A 22417-nucleotide genomic window follows, 5' to 3' on the forward strand; every position below is an offset into this window, starting at 1 on the left:
GATACCTATGGGGAGGAAAGACCATAGAGGGAACGAACCCCCCCCCCCCCCAAAGCACTCGACGTTTTAGACACCCGGGGACGATACGACACTGCTGTAGCAAGCCTCTCCTTAGGCGTGGGCGCCGGGGCCTAAGAATCAGGGAGAGAACCGCTTCGGTGTTAGAAACACCTCGTGGACGATACGGCGTCACTAGGTGAGCCTCTCCACGGGCGTGAGGGTTGGCACGCGACCTTTTTTCGGTCATACAGAGCCGCCCAACGAAGTGAGAGACATGGGCAGAACACCGATAAAATGATCGAAGCGCGCGAAGGTAAAAGATGAGAATCAGATCGCGCAAGCAGAATCGTATATGGCAAGGACATAAAGGGAATCATGCGAACGCCCCAAATCAGTAGCAAGAGTGCGGGTAGTTCAGAAAATTACAAGTTTTAACAGATAAAATCAAAAACGAAGGTAAAGTATAAAGCGGTTAAGCGTGAAGCTGAAGGTGGCGGTTGAGAGGCAGCGGTTCAGTCGTCCACGTCCATGGGCACGACCTTCCCGTCGACGACATGGTGCATGGGGTCGCAGTTTGAAATATTGATGCCAAGGTTCTCACAGGACGCCTGGGTCAGAGCCTCTTGGAACCCCTCCTCGAAAGTACCCGCCATCTCCTGGATAAGGGACTTTTTCTCCTTCTCCAGCTCCTCAACGGCGGCATCCCCAGAGGCCACCTGCTTCTCTAGAGCCTCCTTCTCAACGCGAAGTCGACTGACCTCGACCTGTAATTTGTCGTAGTCAACCCGGAGAAGGTCCATAGCTTTGGCCTGCGTGGCCATTTCCCCCTCCATCCGCTCCATCTTGGCAGCCTGTTCACAGCAACGGTCCTTCAGGTCCTTTCGAGTTTCTGCATCCGTTTTGACCAGTTCCTGAAGACCCGTTACCTGGACTTGGAGAGCAACTTCCCGAGTGTAGAAGCCAGCCTGGAGCTCCAATGCCTCTGCCAGTTGCCTCTCAGTTTCTGCTTTGGACTCTTGTATTTGTTTCATAGAAGTTTGATAAGCTTCGTTCTGGCGTCCCAGGGTCCTCATTTCCTCTTCCAGGGTAGTTGCCTTTGTTTCCAAGGCCTGGAGAGTTTGAGCTTGCAAGACCGCGTTTCTGGCCTGGGCGCGCCATTCAAGGGCCACCGCCAAGAAGGCCCCCAGGTAGAAGGGCATGCCTTCCTTCCTGTTTGTGCCCTCTGGCAGAGTCCCGCCGCTGAAGCCCCTCATTAGATGCATAATCGGAGGAGGGATGGCGATGAAGTCAGGGGCGGCAGCGACGGAAGCAGGGGAAGCAATGGTTTCTGCCGGCGGCGGAGGCGGGGCAGATTCGGCGCCTTCCCCCCTTTCCTCGTGGAGTGTCATGGGGGGGAGTGAGGTCGCACTCGGGGGGTTATCCATGAAGGGGTTCCCTCCCTGGGGCGACGCCTCTACCGAAAGAGGAACCCGCACAGTTTTTCTTCTTCTGAAGGGAGCCACGCCTTCTGAGTCCTCATCATCCGTTAGAACCTCCAAAACCCGTTTCCCTTTGTCAAGGGGGGTTGGAGCCGGTGACGAGGCCACGGCTAGGGGAACAGCGGCGATGGGTAGAGGAGAGCGAGGAGTCTGAAGTGCTGCAAGGCTGCGAGGAGATGACGGAGGTGAACTCGCGATAGCCTCGACGGTGATCGGAGGAGGCGGCGACAGAATCGGCGGGGGAACCGGATCGGCAGCAAGGGTGGAGGAGGCGCCCGCCTTGGCGGCCCGTGCCTCCTTCATTGCCTTCGCCAGCATCATTCTCTTGGAAGCGCCCATCACTGATCCTACATCAAGATAGACCAAACAGCAAGAATTAAGGCCAAAGTAACTATGCAAAATTACAACACACATGGAGGCGTGAAATGCAAGCAACATAGCACACTATAAAATGAGTATAAGAGTCCAGGGGAACCAATGTTCGATAGCAAGCTGTTCACAACAAAAGGATGAGGGGAGAGCCCCTTACCAAAGTAGGTGGTCAGGGCGTGAGCATTGTACTCGCTAGCGACCAGCTTCAATGTATCAAAAACGATCCCCAACCCAGCCAAGGCTTTGCTTACCTCCCTATCGGCGGGAGATAGCTCTTCCAGGGTCTTGGCCCTGAGCAATTTAGGGCGCTCAGTCCAGTAAAGGGGGAAGCCATCCAAAGCTGTGGGATCGTGCTTGGCGCTGCACACCCTGAAGAATTTCCCTTTCCAGTTCTTGTAAGAATTCTGGAAGAGGGATAGGAGGATCCTGCCTGCGATCCCGGAAAAGCTTACCCAGAAGCTTTTCCCCTGTTTCTTCACCTCAAAGAAATGCAGGAAGATATCTACAGAAGGGGGGATGCCCAGGTATCCACAAAGAATTTGAAAGCCCCGCACGAATGCCCAACTGTTGGGATGAAGCTGGGCGGGGGCAGTGTTGATTTCAGTGAGAAGCTCCCGTTCGAAGGGAGTGAATGGGAGACGCACTCCTACGCGCTTGAACACGGTCTGGTACATGAAGAAGAAGGGTTTCCCCTTTCTAGGTCTGTCGTCCAAACAAACAGGTTCTCCAGGCCTGTCGGGACGGACGGATATGTGGGCGTCGTGGGTGCGGCAGAAGACGTTAAAGTTGTACAAATGGGGATCCCCCCGGTGAGCTTCCAGGTCCTGGAAGGAAGTCAGGCTGGTGCATTCACTCAGGAGCTCGTCGGGGGCCCAGGGGTAGAAGGCTTTGTAGTTGGACTTGGGGGTCATGGGAGAAGAATCAGGCTCCGCGTTCGCGCGCGTCATGGTGAAAATAGATAGCTGGAGAAAGAAGAGAGGAAAAAGGGTTTAGCAAGTTTAGCCATGGCAAGAAGGGGAAAGAACCCCAGGAAGCGTCACCCACGTGAGAAAAATCAGAGGAGGAAGAAGAAGCGGAGAAATGCAGTAATAACGAGATTAACAACAGTCCCAGGCAGTTCAATGAATCCTATAATGCGACGAAAGGGAAGAGTCGTGAATACTCGAGATCGTACCTTTGTTATTGGAATGGAGGCAGTAGACGAGCGCAGCAAGGAGGGAATCGCGATTGCAGAGAAAAGGGGTTTTGGAGGCGATGAACAGTGCGGAGTTGCAGAGTGAATGAATGTAACAGTAGGGTGAGCGCGGGGTTTGGAGTAACTTAAACGTTACATTTCGCAACTCGAGAGGCGCTAACCTAGGGCCGTGGGATCGTGCCACGCGTCAGAGGATCAATTGCCCAAGGGAAACGCAAAGGTCCCTGGAGGATGGCCGCGCGATGGGCCACGTGGCGCGCGATCAAGGGTAGCCCAAAAGGTGTTATCATCCTCATTTCAGGGGATGTCCAATCAGTCATTAAGAATACCCCTGTGGTTCAGAAAATGTCGTGTCAATAATTCGAAGAATTGCTGAGTCAGCAGAGAATGACACGTCATCAGGAGGGCACGTGGACGGCGTGGGCGAGGCTTTAGTCTTTACGCTGAAGACAAGTCTTCAGCTTAAGACTGGGGGGCTTGTGTACCGTCCCGTATCCGGGCATTGACTAAGTCAAAGTCAAAGTCAACGGCGGTGGAGTCAAAGTCAATGCGAGGCGTCGCCTAGTTGGAGAGGCGCCAAGGGGAAGCGTCGCCAAGGCAAGGCGTAGCCTAGGTGAAGGCGTCGCCCAACCAGGGCGTCGCCAGATCAAACAGTGCTAAAGTAAGGTAATCACGGTGTGGTTCCCCGATACCCATGGGTAGGAAAGACCATGGAGGGAGCGACGCCGTGGGAAGGCCTCAGGTCCCAATAGCACGGGGCAGCGATAAAGAGAAGGAAAAGGTGGCTTCAAGGCCATAGTAATAGTACCAGTGAAGGGCAGCCTGACTCGTGAAGTGCTCCTGCCGCCCCAAAGATGCCCGTGGGGCAGATACGACTCAAGAGGAAAGTCACGCCCAGGGCAACCGGGTGCAGAGTACAAAAGGAAGGCAGATACGCTCTCAAAGTAAGTGACTAGATACTTGGGGGCATGAGTTGGCACCCAAAAAGTCACCCCTAGCGCAGTAGCACTCCCAGCAGGAGGACTCACACGTAGAAACGTCCCCAGGTGGGCCGAAGCGCCCCCAGATGGGGTCATGGCGTCGTGAGGCCCTCCACGTGTACGACAGCCATGCCAGAATAGAAACACCCTTTAGTCAGGTGCCAGGTAATTAAAAGTTATTCAATACAGTTTCCCTTTCGAGCATTCAGGTACTATAATGGCTCCCGAGCGTTTCAACGTCTTAAATGCGCTACGTTTTCTAATTAAGCGCTTTAATGAGTGCGTTACGTTTGTGATTAAAAGCGCTTTAAGGCGCTTTAAATGCTTGGGTAGTTTAAATAGCGCAGAGAATGTTGGAAAAAGGGTTGGAACTTTCGGCAAATTTACCAGAGAACTCTCTAGTTGCTTGCTCGTGCTTCAAGGTTACGTACAAGTGACTGGGGAATATTTTTGCCTGAAGGAGACAACACACACATATACACAGTTCTTTTACCACCTTCAGAGTGCCATACGCAGTGCTCAGACACGTAGGTGGACAATTTTTGGTGTTTCTTGCTGGCTGACTTGAGCGTCGTAGTGCACACGGCCGCTAGGGCGCCTTTTTGTCCTCTTTTTTGCAGGAATCCACAGGCAACCAGTGGGAAGGAGTCCCTAGCTGACGGTTGAGGTTGCGCACGAAGACGTCCCGGTCAACCGGACGGAACATCAATGAGTTAGCTTTGGAGGTATATCTTGGTCAAATTCATTGTTGTGGGGTGTAAGTGACCCCTCGGCCAGCTTCTTTCTCATCTCCCCATTCTCTTCCGAGAGAGCTTGGAATTCTTCTATGTTTTTTCACTTCATTTAAGCAATCTTGCTCTAAATGACCAAAAGTAGAGTTACATGATCATTCTCCATTGTCGTTCTTTGTTCGTTAGTGTTATTTGCCGTAGTTACCATAAAGTCTTCTTAGTCCTCCTCGATCTCACGATAGACGTCAATTGTTCTTGTATGGATTAGAAAGATCTCATCACTATAGTGCAAATATTTCCTTATGCACGTCTTCTATATGAAAACATAACATTTCATATATAACTAATATAACCAGATGTAAATTTACTTTTAAATTTGTTAAACCTTCTTTTGAGCCATCAATACTACACTCCAAGTGTACATGAAGATTTTTATACCAGAGAAGAAAATACTCTGATATCATATGTTAAATTTAATGTTATAATGTAAAAAGTAATATTCAATGAAAAGTACTTTAAATATAAGTTAGTACTACAAATGTCATTTTAAAAGAATAGTAAAGAACGTTTATATTTATATCCTCCTCTTTTAGGTTATCCTTGTAATCTCTTAACATTATTTTTTCTTAATGTAGATAAAAGTTATATATAAAATAGCTAGAAAGGCCAAAAGTCTTAATATCAATTAATACTTGTATTCTTTATCTTAAGAAAGATAAAGGGATAATTATGAATAATTTTATATATTTATGATAAATTAAAAATAACATTACAAAAATATTTGTATAATCAATTGGATCATAAAGAGATCCTCTAAATTTAATAAAAATAAAATAAACATAGCTTAACCTGATTGAAGTTAAATAATATAAAAATAATAAGTGTATTTTTTTTTCCTTTAACAATTACAATTGTATAAAAAAAAAAAATTATCTTCACAGGTGTTGCAAAAAAATCTTCCAAAAGTTGTTTTCTAAACTAATAAAATAATATATTCAATGAAAAGTACTTTAAATATAAGTGAATACTACAAACAATAATGTCATTTTAAAAGAATAGTCAAGACCTATCCTTCTCTTTTAAGTTATCCTTTTAATCTTTTAACAATTTTTTTCTTAATGTAGATAAAAGTCATATATAAAATAGCTAGAAAGGTAAAAAGTCTGAACATCAATTAATACTTGTATTCTTTATCTTAAGAAAAATAAAGGGATAATCATGAATAATTTTATATATTTATTATAAATTAAAAATAACATTACAAATATTGTATAATCAATTTGATCATAAAGAGATTCTCTAAATTTTTAAAAAAATAATTAAAGATAGCTTAACTAGATTGAAATTAAATAATATAAAAATAATAAGTGTGTTTTTTTTTTCCTTTTAACAATTACAATTGTATCAATTTTTTTTATCTTCACAGGTCTTGCAAGAAAATTCTTCCAAAAGTTGTTTTCTAAACTAATAAAATACTTCTTATTTATCCAATATAGCTTCTAGAAGTAATATTATTCTCTCCTTCTGGAAGTAACATACTATTCTTATACAAACAACTTAGGACAAAGCTCGAGATCTTTTATTAATTTGTTAAGCAAGTTATACATAATGAAACATTTAATATATACCTTGATAAATTTATCTGCCGACATAAATTGTATCCGAGAGATTGCCTATAAGATGATATTATGAAAAAGAAGGTTAATGAAGGAAGTAAACGGAATAAAAAATAGGCGTCTTCACATAAAATTATTTTTATAAATTGCCAAAAATACTTTTAAAAGTAATTAATATTGTAAAATAAATTGAAATAAACTCTTAGAGAGTGCTGATGTTTTAGTTTTTTGAGAATTACAATTAATTGTCCACGGATAATATATAAATAGAGAGATAATGAGTGTGTGTTATTCTTCAATTTGGTTTCCCTTTTCTATCATATAAAACTTTGACCCACCTCATTTAAAATCTCTCTTTATATACATCGACACTTATACTAAAAAATATAATAAATACTTTTGGTGTTTGTGAGAAGAAATACATGGCTAGACACTTTGTTGTTGTTGATGGTGGTGATGCAAATGAAGGTTTGGTGCTCCACTCTCCGCCTATACTTTTGTTTCTCATGATTATTGCCTCTCTTTCTATGATTTCAATCATCATATTTGCCTGTGGAGACGACAACAACAATAGAAAGCGCCACGGTGGTGGCCACGGTGGTGGCGGCGGTGAATGTGGCGGCGGTGGAGGTGGCGATGGTGGAGGTGGCGGTGGAGGTGGATGTGGAGGTGGAGGTGGCGGAGGATGTTAGAAGCTATCTATATGCAAAGTGCATGGCAGAGTGCACTTTGCAGGTATTCTTGGTGACGGTCTCTTGTTTTCGTTCTTCATCATTGTTTTATACACAGTCTTAGGGAAATAAATATCATTATGAAGTGCAGCTTTAAGGTTCTGATATATATATCCACTAGAGACCTTAAACATGTCTTTTCATCAGACACTGTCTTTTCTCTCTCTTTGTTAAAATCATCTATTAATATTTATGAAACTTTTTCATGTTGTATATATTAAGAGAAACTTTCATCTCAGTTGTAATAACCAAGTGTTTTCAAGACACCTTTAGAAAAATAAAATTGACAATTAATGTTTTTCAGTAGATTGAGAATTGAACTGGAACAAGATGTTCTGTAAAACAAATTCAAAGTTATTAATATTAATCTACATGAAATCTTGCACATGCCAACAGATAAACAAAAGTAGTACAAAAGATAAAATAAATAAACCAGATATGAAGAAGAAAGAATTTATTCCAAAATAAATTTCTATTTCTATTATTTATTTTACTTAATCTAAGGATTAGGATTAAGTTAGCCATTAAGTTGCTCTAAATTTCCTCTTTCGTATTTACTTAATCTAAATTTATTTTTATTTTTAATTTAATGACTCTAATACGTAACTTTTTAATCGTCAGATTAAAGAAAATAAAAAACTATTTTACCCATAAATACTTAAAAATTATTTTATTAAAATTATTGTTTGGACTTCATCATTTAATATTATATCAATAAACAAAATTTAAGTGATTAGATGATGTACAATATTAGATTAATTTGTGTTGAATCTAATATGATATATAATGCATACATAAGCTATGTCTGAAAGATATATTTTGTTATAAATTAAAATTTAAAATTAAAAATAAGCATCTTCTAATATAATGTAATTGAAATTTATTAATTTCAAAACTCATTTCACAATTAAAAGTATTCAATATTCCCAACCATTCTCAGTTTCAATAAAATACTTTAAATAAATAATTTATAATTATTTCAAAAGAATAAAAAATTCAAAAATATTAAATTAAATTATTTATTAAAATCACCTTCAATCATGGAAAATGATGACCAAATGGGTTGGGGAAGGGAATAAGAAAAATCAATGTAAATTGTGGCTATAAAAACAAATTAATCAATCAATTAATATTCATAGTCTACTATGGACTATCTTCGCATGGGTGTTACATCTTAAAAAATACATTTCAATATGTTCAAAACCTACATATTTTTTGAAAACCTTGGTTTTTGACAGCGCCGCGTTGGTTCTCTCCATCGAGAATGTGAAAAAGTGGTCGAGAATGTGAAAAAGTGGTGTCCTAATCTACCGAGAATGTGAAAAAGTGGTGTCCTAATCTTAATTCCGATCAACACCTTCGCAGTCGTCGCTCTCACCAGCACAAATATGATTGGTTGAAACGAGACTTCAATTGACGGAGCTCCAAGCACCGTCAGCAAAACCCTAATTTGAAGATTTGGGGGTTTTAGGGTTTTCTACTACAGGTCCGGCGCGACCGACGACGGTGACTGCAGAGGTGGTGGCTCACGTGGTGGTGCGGTGCGGTCGCTATTTTGTGTGTCTTGCGAAGATTTTTGGCGGCAACTTGTTAGCCTTTTAAAATGGCGGAGGGCTCTGCGGGTTTCCTCATTCCATGGACTTGTTTGATGGATTGAAAAGTATGTCCTGATAATAAATTATATTCTATGTCCGGTCAAAGGAAGACTTTTGCTCAGGCTTTGGGAAATACATGTGACATTCCTTTGTCCTAGCTACCTACCCCTTGTATTAAGGGTGACATGATTGTTGTCCGGATTGATGAGGCAGATTACTTGGCTGGTCTTGAGGATTGCAAAACCCATCTCCATGGTCGGGTTATTCTATCTAAGGGGGATAAACCTCTCACACACCTAGATTTAACTAAAAAGTTGCAGCCGGTGTGGAAAGCTCTTGGACCATGAAAAGCAATTCCTCTTGGAAAGGGTTTCTATGAGTTTGAGTTCGCTTCTATAGAAGACATGCGATGGGCTCTCGGGATGGGTTCCCTGAAGTTATCTCCTGGTTTATTGAGACTGTTTGCCTGGACAAAAGACTTTGTCCCAGCTACCATGAGGAGTACCAAAGCTCAGACCTGGGTTAGAATTTACCATTTGCCTTTGGAGTATTGGAAACCAAGGACAATATTTTCCATCATCAGAGGCCTTGGTACTCCGTTGTCTTTGGATGAGCATACTATGAGAAAGAATAGGGGTATGTTTGCTAGAGTGCTGGTGGATATTGATATGTTGTCCCCTCTTCCTGATCACCTCTTGGTTGAACGTCCAGACTTTGCTTTTGTAGCTGGTGTGGAATATGAATGGCTCCCTCCATTTTGCTCTCATTAATGAGATGATTGGGCACGAGCTTGCTCAGTGCCGAGTGATCCATGACCAGGGTCGTGTTCCTGGGCCTCAACATAAATCTTCTCAGAAGACACCTTCTGATGAACAGGAACAAGGGAGGACCACGATTCCAACCCAACGTAGAGAATATCGGAAAAAAGATCTGCAAACGAAGCTCTTAGAAGGTCCCATGGATAATTTGAAAGTTGATGCTACTGGGGTTAATGTAGGGTCACCCTTGGGACACCTTGCTGATAAAACAGATGGCGGGGAAGATGATTTTGCAGATATGCCTCCTCTTGAGGATGCTTCCGATCATGATAGGTCCTCACCCAAGCAGGGGTTGTCTCCTCCCACTTTGGATTCACTTGTCGTTATTCAAGCTAAGGACTCACAGTCACATTCAATGACTCTTATTGATGATCATCATGTGGAGGCCTCTGCTCCTGTGACTGTACCATCTCTGTGGCGTACTACCTCTCCTCGGAGGGCTACATCACATGCAGATACTAATCCTAATGTGGAGGTCTCTGCTATTGTGACTGTACCATCTCAATCGCCTCATACCTCCCATCGGAAAGCTAAATATATTGGGGATGTTAAAGCAAGATCGTTGGTCCTTCAAAATCACTTTTCCTCTCTTGATGGTTTGGAAACTACAGATGTGGGAGGTAATTCTCATATTGGAGCGTCAACTATTCCGCCTACCATTGTTGGAATTAATTCTGATCATATTGAAAATCAGGTTGTTTCAAAATTTTGGGCTGATAATACTGAGATGGAGGAGGATGACAATGATAATGGGGAAGAAACAGTTCGCACTAAAAGAAAACCAGGGAGACCACCTAAGGGGACTGGTAAATCCAGGAAAACTGCTAAGGCAGTTCTCTCTACAATGTCGCAATGAAGGTCTCTTCTTTTTTTTTGGAATGGCAAAGGATTGGGAAACCACAAAACTGTGGAGATGTTGCTTAGTTTACTTAACCTACATAAACCTCTCCTGGTTTTTCTTGCTGAACCCATGATGCCGTACACTACTGCTTTCGACCTCCTTTTCAAATCTGTCAATATGCATTTGGTGGCTACGTCTCCTATTGTTAATAAAGTTGCTAAGCTTTGGTGTTTGTCGGTTCCTAATCTTGTCCAAAATTTCTTGGTTAATGATCAATTTATCTCTGTAACTTGTCTTTGGCTGGATAAAAATTTTAGCTTTGCAGGTGTTTATGGTGCTAACACACTTGTCTAGACGATTTTTGTGGAGGGATCTTAGTTTCTTCACAGGGCCTTGGTGTATTCTGGGAGATTTTAATGCTATGCTCTCGGCGGATGACTGTAAAGGGGGGTGGCTCCTAATCAGGTTTCTTGTAATGAATTCCTGGACTGGATTAATACTAATGATCTTTCTTGTATGCCTTTTACTGGATCTTGTTATACTTGGTGTAACGGAAGGAGAGGGTTGCATAGAATTCACAGAAGACTGGATAGGGCTTTATGTAATGGAGTGTGTCTGGATGAATGGGATTCTTGTACTTATCAAGTTCTTGTTAAAAATTGTTCTGATCATTCCCCTATTCTTGCTAGTCTTGCTAGTAATTCTTTGCGGAAGGTTAGCAATTTTCGTTTCTTTTCTATGTAGCTTCAGGACACTTCGTGTATGAAGCTTATTCATGATTCTTGGGCTAATAAGGTTGTTGGTTGTCCTATGTTTATCTTGCAACATAAGTTAAAAAGGTTGAAACTTGAGCTCCGGGACTGGAATAAAAATTCTTTTGGTAATGTTCACAATGCAGTTCTTCTTAAGCAGGGTATCCTCCTTGGTATTCAAAAAAACTTAGAGACTGCTAGTTTGTCTGATAGTGATGGGCTTCTCTGTCAAGAAAAGGAGAAGCTTGATCATGCTCTTCACTGTCAATATTTGTTTTGGAAAGAAAGGGCTAAGATGTTATGGTTCAAGGATGGAGATCAAAATACAGCTTTTTTCCATGCTATGGTCAAAAGGAGAAATAATTCTAGTGGGATTCATCGTCTACGGATTGATAATGAGGTTACGGAGGATCCTAAAATCATTGAGGATCATATTTTGGACTTTTATAAAAATCTTTATGCTGAGTCTATTTCTAATGTTCTGGATGCTGATAATATGGAAGATTTTATTGGTACTTATATTCCTACGATGGTTTCCTCTGAGGAGAATATGATGTTGATTAAATGTCCTGATTTTTCTGAAATCAAGAATGTTGTTTTTAATCTTAACGGTAATAGTGCTCCTGGTCCTGATGGTTTTGGTGGTGTTTTCTATCATTCTTGCTGGGAAATTATTGGGACAGATGTTTGTAATGCTGTTCAACAATTTTTTAAACAAAATTGGGTTATCCCTGGAATGAACAGTAAAGTGGTATCTCTTATTCCTAAGATTCAGAGTGCTGATTCCATTAAAGATTACAGGCCAATTGTGATAAGAGGCTTACACCATTGTTCTTTTTCTTTCTCCTCTAAAATTGCAGCTTATTCCAAATACTTTTGTGAAGAAGCAAGGGTTACAGGGAAGGATCCCTGAGGATGTTCTTCTCAAGAATCATAGCGAGAGAGTGTGGCATGTTAAAACACGTTTTTTTGGAGACAAATTATATTTCGATGATGGGTGGAAGATTTTCCATGAAGAAAACTGTAAATTAAAACATGAATAAACATAAATTGAACACATACAATACATGTTCACATACAAATCTTATCATATCATAATTCTCACACAATCATACAATCAAGAAGGAAAAGACACTTACCTTGATCCATGAGTGATCCTAATTGAGCAGTTACTTTATCTCCTTTGTCCCAATCTATCTCTTAGCAATTCCGTTCTTGTCACACACTTTTGTGATGGTTAACAGTGAGACAACTATTATTTGTAGAGACAGAACCCTATAGTCTTTAGTTTCCAATCTCCATCAGATGTAGGCTTTCATTAGGTATATCATCAGATATATATTTCTCACGTTAACCAATGAGCCCTTTAATTCTATTATTATTATTATTAAATCATATTCGGGCCCAAAGCCCAAACTCTAAGTCATGCGAGTCACTTTATAGAAATTAATTTACATAATTTCTTACATTCTTCCACTTGAGTCATATGAGTTATAATACTTTCATGATTTAATAATTACATAAATGCGCATTTAAAAGGCCTTACATAAATTGGTTCTATCATTAATCAAAATCAAGGATACATAAATAATAAGAATCATGGCGGTTACATGTCATTTCCATCGACACATTTCCTTCCATGTACTACTATATCATCCTTTCTCCTTAATATGACTTTATAATGAGAAATTCATAATAGGTTCAAACATAATGTCATTTTCATCAATAACAACATAATTTGTTTTCCACAACATAATTTACATGCATATACATAAAGTAGAAAACATAAATTTCAGAAACTTTATTTATTCAATGAGCTCAGAGTGTCAAATAAGCAGTAATAACAACATTCATCATTCACTAGTAGACATAATGCCCATATTTACAACATGACGAGTAAATGTTTTGGGCGGTAACCATTTTGTTAAAGGGTCAACAATCATAAGATCAGTGCTAATATGTTCTATTGACACTCTATGTTTTTGAACTTCTTCTTTAACGGCAAAGTATTTCAATTCCATATGTTTAGCACCTTTGGAATACTTGTCGTTTTTAGAAAAGAAGACAGCTACAGAGTTATCACAATAAATTCTCAGCGGCTTAGCAATACTGTCAACAATTCCAAGTCTTGAAACAAAATTCTGCAACCAATTAGCCTGAACTGTGGCCTCAAAGCATGCCACAAATTCAGTCTCCATGGTGGATGCAGCAATAACGGTCTGCTTCGCACTTTTCCATGAAATCACTCCTCCGGCTAAAAGATACACATAACCAAATGTAGATTTTCGTGTATCCACACAACCAGCAAAATCTGAATCTATATATTCAATCACCTCAAGATGATCAGATCTTTTATAAGTAAGCATGTGATCCTTCGTTCCTTGCAAGTATCTTAAAACTTTCTTTACAGCTTTCCAGTGATGCAATCCTGGATTACTCTGGTATCTTCCAAGCATACCAACTGCAAAACTAATATCTGGTCGCGTACAAGTTTGAGCATACATTAAACTCCCAACAATAGATGCATAAAGTATATTCTCCATCTGTTTCCGTTCCAAATCATTCTTTGGACATTGCATGAGACTAAATTTGTCTCCTTTTTTGTATTGGAACAGGAGATGTCGAACATTTATCCATTCTGAATCTCTCAAAAACTTTATTAATATATGCTTTCTGAGACAAACCTAACCGTCCTTGTGATCTGTCACGAAATATTTCAATTCCTATCACATAGTTGATGACTTTTTACGGCAAGTGCACCGCTTTGTCAGAAGTAATAATTGTCCCTAAGGACGGATATCGATCCCACAAGGAACAGTGAATTATCAAGTACAATAATCGCTAAATATAGAACAAAACAATTAAAAGTGTATTGAAAGTGGTTGTGTTGGCGATGATCAATAAGAAAACAGACAAAGAATTAATTGTTTCAATTGGAAAAATAGGTATTAGGTTTCATCTCTCTCACTCTCATGTATTTTGATTAGCATGTCAATATTAAGTTCTTTAATTGAAATTGATGCCCGTATAAAAATCATTTATATCGATTCCTCGCATATAAAATCCTTAAGAATGTCCCCTAACTATCGATCCATTGCATAATTATAAGAACAACTTAGAACAAAGCTCAGACGTTTAATAGCAATTAACATTTCAAGTCTATTCCTAACACTCAAATATGTTAAGTATTGTTGTTTAGGTCCGAACCTTAAAAATACCTCCCGGTTAGATTTAAGATTCTCAATTTGTCACGGAAAATTAAAAGTAAAACAACAATACCAATAATCAATCAAGAACTGAATATTAATATATAAAATATCACCTCAATACATAAGAGTTTGAGTAGATTACTCCCAATCCCAAATGGTAGAATTAGCCACGCATACTTCTCTCACCTTCCATTCTCCCAAGTGGGTTACAATTCACTTTATGGTGTTTTCCTCTCAATCTGGCACCCTAAGGTTGAGCCTCTAGCCCTCTATTTATCCTAGTTTTCTAGGGTTAGGTTGTTTATTGTGTCACGCTAATGGGCTAAATGATAAAACATAAAAAGTCTCAATCTTTCTTTGCATCTTTTTCCATTTTGGGACCTTCTATCTTTATCTTTTTAGCTCAAATCATTCATCTTTAATCCAAATCTCCAATCTTCCTTAGAAATATGCAATTAACACCAAATTTGGGAATAAAATACTCTTATTCAAATAAAGATCATAAAAAATGTAAAAAGGTATAAATTCATAAATTAGGGATTATTTTATATGTAAATTAGCAATAAATCCTCATAAGTGCCTATATTTTAATATGAAATATTACTGAAATTAGACACTTATCAATAGTATGCCTCACCCATATCTTTCATCTCACAGTTATTAGAGAGAAACTTCTTAGTCTCACTTAATAGACCAAGATCATTAGTTGCAAGCAAGATATCATCAACATACAGAATCAAGAATATAAACTTGCTCCCACTGACCTTGAGGTACATACACCGATCAACGATGTTTTCCTTAAACCCAAAGGACACAATAGTATCATTGAACTTAAGATACCATTGCCTAGAAGCCTATTTAAGCCCGTATATTGATTTCTTAAGTTTACACACCATGTGTTCCTTTCTTTCTACAATGAATCCCACTGGTTGGTCCATATAAACATCCTCTTTTAAATCCCCATTCAGAAAGGCAGTTTTGACATCCTAATGCCATGATAATTCTAAAGGAATCTTTCTTAGAAACAGGTGAAAATATTTTCTTATAATCAATGCCATCCTTTTGAGTAAAACCTTTGGCAACAAGTCAGGCCTTGTAACGTTCGATATTGCCATGAGAGTCACGTTTAGTCTTAAAGACCCATTTACACCCGACTCTCTTGCATCCTTCTGGCAATTCTATAAGGTCCCATACATCATTCTGTGCCATTGATTTAAGCTCATCTTTCATGGCATCTAACCACTTATCAGAATTATCATCATTGATGGCGTCTGAAAATGAAACTGGATCATTATCAATACCTAAGTCATTTTCTAACTCTTGTAGATAAACCACATAATCATTCGAAATAGCAGACTTTCTTTCTCTTTGAGATCTTCTTAATACTATTTCTTGTGGTTATTCTACTACAGGTTCATTGTTAACTTCATGATCATTAATTTGTTCTTCTTTTTCATCGTTGAGTGATTCAACCACATTAGGAACAACAATACTTGAAGTAGAGGTACTAGTTAAAGGAACTTGTACTCTAACTTCCTTAATCTCCACATTTTATGAAGTATCACTCCCACTGGTTTCACCATTTTCAATGAACTGTGCATTTCCAGATTCAACAATTTTTGTGCTATGGGTAGGACAGTAAAACATATACCCTTTTGACTTTGCTGGATAACTAATGAAATATCCACTGATTGTTCTTGCATCCAATTTCTTTTCTTGCGGATTGTATATTTTGACTTCTACCTGACATCCCCAAACATGAAAGTGTCTAAAATTGGGTTTCCTTCCTGTCCACAATTCAAAAGGTGTCTTTTGAACTGCCTTACTAGGAATCCTGTTCAACAGATACATGGCAGTTTTTAAAGCATACATCCACAATGAAACAGGTACAATTGACTTACTAACATGCTCCTAACCATATCCATTAAGGTTCAATTACGCCTTTCTAAAACACCATTTTGTTGTGGTGTACTTGGCATTGTGTATTGAGCACAAATACCACGTCTCTCAAGGAACTTAGCAAATGGACCAGGGTGTTGTCCACTTTCATCATACTTTCCATAATATTCACCACCTCTATCTGACCTAACAATTTACACCTTTCTGTCTAATTGTCTTTCCACTTCATTTATATAAACTTCTAAGGCATTCACTGCTTGCGATTTTTCATGCAGTAAATAGACATAACCATAACGTGAAAAATCATTAATAAAGGTGATAAAATACCTTTCTTTATTGAAAGAACTTGCATCAAAAGGTCCACATATATCAGTGTGTATGATTTCAAGAAGCTGAGTACTTCTTGTTGCTCCCTTCTTTATGTGTTTTGTTTGTTTGCCTTTAATACAATCCACACATACATTCAGATCAGTAAAATCCAAACTTGGAAGTATTTCATTCTTTACCAATCTCTCCATCCTTTCTTTGGAAATATGTCCCAAACGTTTGTGCCACAAGAAAACAGAACATTCATTCACTAAACTACGTTTAGTGCCAGCATTATGATGCAAGGTCATAAGAGTTTCAGCATATAGATTATCAAGGTTCAATCTATATAATTCATCATAAAGAGTACCAGATCCAATCAAATAGGTATGCTGATATAAACTAAAACATCCATTCCTAAATTTAAAAGAGTACTCGGCAACATCAAGTTTAGACAATGAAACTAAATTCCTAGATATACTAGGTACATAAAAGCATCCATCAAGTCCAAATAAAATCCAGTGTCGAGGATTAAACAATAAGTCCCGACTGCTTCCATTTGAACCTTCTCTCTATTCCCCATGAAGACAAACTTTTCATTTGGCTTTATGGTTCGGGTTGAAAGGAATCCTTGCATCATGTTAGAAACATGAGTTGTGCATCCATAATCAATCCACTAAGAATTATGTGGAACTTCAGTTAAGTTTGATTCAAAACATACATAATAAGCATTTTGCTTACCCTTCTTTTCGAACCAAGCCATACATTTCAAACAATCCTTTTGGAAATGTCTAGATTTCTTGCAGAAATGACATTTGTCATTCTTCTTCTAGAGCTTAGTAGAGGACTCATTTATCTTCAGTGGTCCTTTACCCTTTCCATGTTTCTTGAAGACTTTCTTTCCAGCTCCCTGATTGTTCACATAGTGTATAGAGTGGTTTCCTCGATTCTTCAATCTAGTCTTTTCCTAAACTAACATGTTATAGTTCTCATCCACTGCCATTCCAATAGACTTAAGTTTTGCCGCAATATTAGTCATTTCAATGACATGTTCGTGCATAGTACGAGAACCATCAAATTCAATGGTGGTTAATGTACTCATTAATGTCCCAACAAGAGACTTATCAGTAGTTTGAGAGCTCTCTTCCACAAATTTCATAAATTCTTTTGCACTATCAGTTTTGGGAAGAGCAGACTTAATATTACTTGTTATGCTCATTCCCATAAAGATACATGAACAAATACTCGATCACACATGCTTAACATTAATACTTTGAGTCATAAACTAAACATACAATACAAATTCAGAAAACATTCTATGTGTACTAATGTTCTCCTTTGGGAGATTCATTAATACACAAAACATAATTATGCTAATAGTATTAACTTTATTTGGCAATATATATGCATTAACTAGAAACACTTGTTATCTTTGGATATACAAGCAAAACTAATAACACATACTCACTACCAACAATCATATCCAATAATTATAAGGACAACTAATCAACCTTTGGATGATCCAAAAATGTCTTATAATAATGAATTTCCATTTACCCATATTTAAATAATTTAACATCCATTCTATAGGTAATTGAAATAAAATTTATCAGTAATCTGGAATTAAATAAAACTTAAAGATTTGATCACTTTGGTGATTACAAATCTAACATACAAATAATTCCATAAATAATATCATTAATTGAAATGAAATTTCATCCATAATTTGGAATTAAATAAACTTAAAGATTTGATCACTTTGGTGATTACAAATCTATCATACAATAATTCCAAAATCATAATTTAAAAATTAATACATAAAGCGGAATTAATTTTCCATTCCTCACTTTCAATCAATTAATTAAACTTTAATTTAATGCAAATTAAATTACATTATAAAATAATAAAATTTCATTAAAATTTTAATTTAATGCAAATTAAATTACATTAAAAATTAATACATAAAGTGGAAAAAATAATTTTCCATTCCTCACTTTAATTAAAATTTTAATTGAAATCATTAATAAAATAAATGAGGTAAGGAAATTAATTCATAAGTTTCAGTAATTTGATTAAAAATAAAATAACATAAGATGAATGAATGACATAAGGTGCATGAATGAATTTATTGCTATTCATAAATTGAATTCAACATTATATTATAATTTAATCTAAATTGCAGGAAGAAACAATTCATGCTTTTCATTAATTTATATTATAATATATATTATATTATAATTTCATAATCAGAAATTGACTTCATCATCTTCCTCACGCCTTTCTTTCCGAAAGGCTCCTACCACCATCACAACACTACCATCGAGCAAACAAGGTTCACGGAAGCGGCGAAGGCTTGCGGTCCCACTAATAGATTCATAGGGTTTTTTTTAACACCGTTAATGGCGTTGGGTATAGGAAGATTAGGGTTATGTTAATGGAAACCTTAATCCATAAACCCTAATTTTAAAATTAGGATTCTTCAATTGTGATTATTTTAAAATTAGGGTTCTTTGATTTTGTTTTTTGATGGTTTAGGACAATTAGAGATCTATTATAGAGGAATGAAAACCTTAATTTATAACCCTAATTTTAAATTAGGATTCTTAAATTGGGAATATTTTAAAATTAGGTTCTTCAATTTTGGAAAAACATTAATGGAGAATCACAACAAAATGAGCAACGAGGCTCTGATACCACATGTAAATTAAAACATGAATAAACGTAAATTGAACACATACAATACATGTTCACATACAGATCTTATCATATCATAATTCTCACACAATCATACAATCAAGAAGGAATAGACACTTACCTTGATCCATGAGTGATCCTAACTGAGCAGTTACTTTATCTCCTTTGTCACAATCTATCTCTTAGCAATTTCGTTCTTGTCACACACTTCGTGATGGTTAACAGTGAGACACCTATTATTTGCAGAGACAAAACCCTATAGTCTTTAGTTCCCAATCTTCATCAGATGTAGGTTTTCATTAGGTATATCATCATATATATATTTCTCACGTTAACCAAAGGGCTCTTTAATTCTATTATTATTATTATTAAATCATATTCGGGCCCAAAGCCCAAACTCTAAGTCATGTGAGTCACTTTATAGAAATTAATTTACATAATTTCTTACAAAAACTGCATACGAAATGCATATTTTCTAGTATTCAGATATGATGGGGTTAATGAGTTCAGGGTCACAATCTTTGAAATATCAACGCATTGTGAGAAAACTCTGATAAATATTGAGGAGGAGGAGGGGAATGAAGAAGAGAAAGCCGCTGCACAAGTTGAAGAGACAGTGATAAGACAGAAGGAGCAGGCTGAGGACTGTGACATAGAGGATGAGGAAGACAGTCAAGATCAGCACTACGATGACGACAATAACGATAGTGATTTTGATGATGAGGAGGATGAGAACACAGAGATGGAAGAAGAGAGTGAAGGAGAAAACAGTGTTGGTCCTGTTGGATACACGAGTCAAAACATTATCCCAAACCTTGCAGAAGTAAGTTTTGAACTTCATGCTGAAAACTAGTTTTTGTTTTTTCCCATGTCTATAATATGAGTTCATGAATCTGGTTTAGGGGACACTGCATCAAGTTCCTACCCCCAGACTGAAGACACTTTCAAAGACGATGAATTTGATCCTGAAATGTGCATTCAGTCAGAAAATAATTATTTTGAAGCAAAACTCTAAAGAACTAGACCCAACAAATTGGTTAGAAATTAGAATTCTAATATTGTTTATGTAGCTATTGGCTTGTTAGACATTAAAGCACTGTTAGACGAGTAAGTCAATTTTTTTTTTTTTTTCAGCAATGAATTAATAGAATTAATAGGAACACTTTAGGGGTGTTCCAACCCTTATACATAAAGACTCCTAATAAAGCATTTAACAATTAGAGCAAAGTTAAGCGACAAACCTCTTAACTCAAAACCTTAAAACTAGTTAAAGATACTCAGTCCCAAAACCTGAATCTGCATAAACCAGCACAAAACAAACAAAAGCCTGGTGGCGAGGGAAAAACTGCTAGAGAAAAACATGCTAACAGCTAGGTGTGACCAGCACAACTTAACCATGAAGAGCAAAGACTAAAAATCCCCGGGCCTTGCTGCATTTGCTAACACAGATCCAGGGATTGCCTCTTGACAGCAGAGTGCTTCATCTATAACTCTGTGTGAAACCAACCATCAACCATAACCTCTTTGGTCAGATCTTCACGCTTGTGGTAACCCGAGAACAAGGTATTTCCTCTCAGACAAATTTCTCCATGGGCTGCATTGGGGAGAGCATCATATTCCATCTCTGGCACAGATTTAAACCTGGCTTCAATGGTTGTCATGGGAATACCAACTGTTCCTGTCATGGAATACACATCACCTATGGCTTACTCCTCAACTTCCTTCTTTTGTGTGGTCGAAACACTTCCCAAGCACACAATAGTTTTAAGATTTGAAGAACACGGCTTTAGTTTCCAAGATTCATAACTCCCAGGGTAGCTCCTACACCAAGGAAACACCTTCCACTCCGCTTCATGAGAGAAGAATTTGCATATATTTATAAGATATCCTCCCTATTTTCCTGCAGTAATGAGAGAGCAAACAGCTTCCCCACCTCATCGTAACTTAGAATATAAAACCAGTCCAGCCCGTGGGTCTTAAGCAATTTTAAATTTTTTTTAAAAAAAAAGTTGCAGCAGCCAACCAACATGCATAATATTAAAACCAGTATAAATCTTTATCTAATAGTCATATTGATGCATGTTAAAGGAGATAAAATCCAATCGGAAAATGAAAAAGTGACTTTCCTTTCTTTTTGTTTCATCCAAACCCATGATTGTACTTGTGCTAAAGTAAAAATTTCCTCCACATCTAACTTAGCTTGATTGAAGATAAACCTATTTCTATGCTTCCATATACACCAAGCAACTGATACCCAAAGACCTTTCCATAACCTATTACCTTCTTGATTAGAACATATGCCAGGAAATTGTTCAAAATGATGATTCAAAACATTATGGTTCACCGAACTTACTCCCATCCAACTAGAGCACATGTTCCATACTTTAATTGATTCTTCACATGAGACAAAGATATGTGAACATGTCTCTTCCTCTTTTCCACAAAACACACATAGTGTATCCCCCAATAACACGCCCCTTCTTTGCAGGTTCTGTTTTGTTGCTAATCTGTCCTGTAGTGCCCTCCACACAAAAAACTTAGCTGATGGCATGACCTTTAAAATCCAAAGTATTTCGAACACCTGCAAAACCCCCCCTGTATCATGCTTTACTAACCTGTTATATGCTGATTTCACCGTAAATGTATATAACGGAGGATCAATCCAAATTCGTATGTCCACATCCTCTTGTCGCAGTGTCACTTGAGATATAATTGCCATGAAATCCTCTACCATGCTTTTCTCCCATTCAAACCAATCTCTTCTCCATCTGAAGTTCCACTCCCACCCTTCCGTAGACCAGCTTCCACAACTACCGATATACTTGTCTTTGAGCTCCGAGTTATTATATAGTCTCTCATATCTTGATTTGAGTTGGTCATTGGTTAACCACTCGTCCTCCCAAAATTTGATCTTCTCCCCAGAACCCACTTTCCAACCCAAATTCTGATTGAACCAATTGACCCCTTGGTCAGAAAGACTAGCCTTGGCTAGATCACTCCACCATCTAGATGTATACCCCTTTCGATTTGGTGCATGTGATATTGACGTTCCCCACTGGCCATACTTTGATTCTAGAACATCCTTCCAGAGTCCAGACTCTTGAGATCCCAATCTCCATAGCCATTTTGCCAGGAGTGCCTTATTGAACAACTCAATGTTTCTAATGCCTAGACCTCCCTCCTCTTTTGCCTTGCAAACG

General features: G+C 38.2%; 2 protein-coding genes across 6 annotated transcripts in view; both read right to left on the reverse strand.

Annotated features, from left to right (window-relative positions):
- Nucleotides 1–22417, reverse strand: part of LOC137824732 (uncharacterized) — a 50708-nt gene that overhangs the window by 24182 nt on the left and 4109 nt on the right. For 2 of the 5 annotated variants that reach the window (XM_068630423.1, XM_068630408.1), the window contains exon 2: nucleotides 19339–19450. The gene's annotated coding sequence lies outside the window, so the exon portion shown is untranslated. Of the gene's footprint in view, nucleotides 1–6711; nucleotides 19451–20461; nucleotides 21118–22417 lie in introns of those variants that run through there. The other 3 variants (XM_068630412.1, XM_068630404.1, XM_068630418.1) reach the window with 2 other exon arrangements.
- On the reverse strand, nucleotides 12090–13613 carry LOC137805829 (secreted RxLR effector protein 161-like). The gene is made up of 2 exons (XM_068605741.1): nucleotides 13142–13613; nucleotides 12090–12130 (listed from the first exon to the last, which is right to left on the reverse strand). Exons 1-2 carry the CDS (start codon nucleotides 13611–13613, stop codon nucleotides 12090–12092), a joined length of 513 nt encoding a protein of 170 aa, XP_068461842.1.

This window comes from Phaseolus vulgaris, chromosome 11, assembly GCF_000499845.2.
Source record: "Phaseolus vulgaris cultivar G19833 chromosome 11, P. vulgaris v2.0, whole genome shotgun sequence".
Lineage (NCBI taxonomy): Eukaryota > Viridiplantae > Streptophyta > Magnoliopsida > Fabales > Fabaceae > Phaseolus > Phaseolus vulgaris.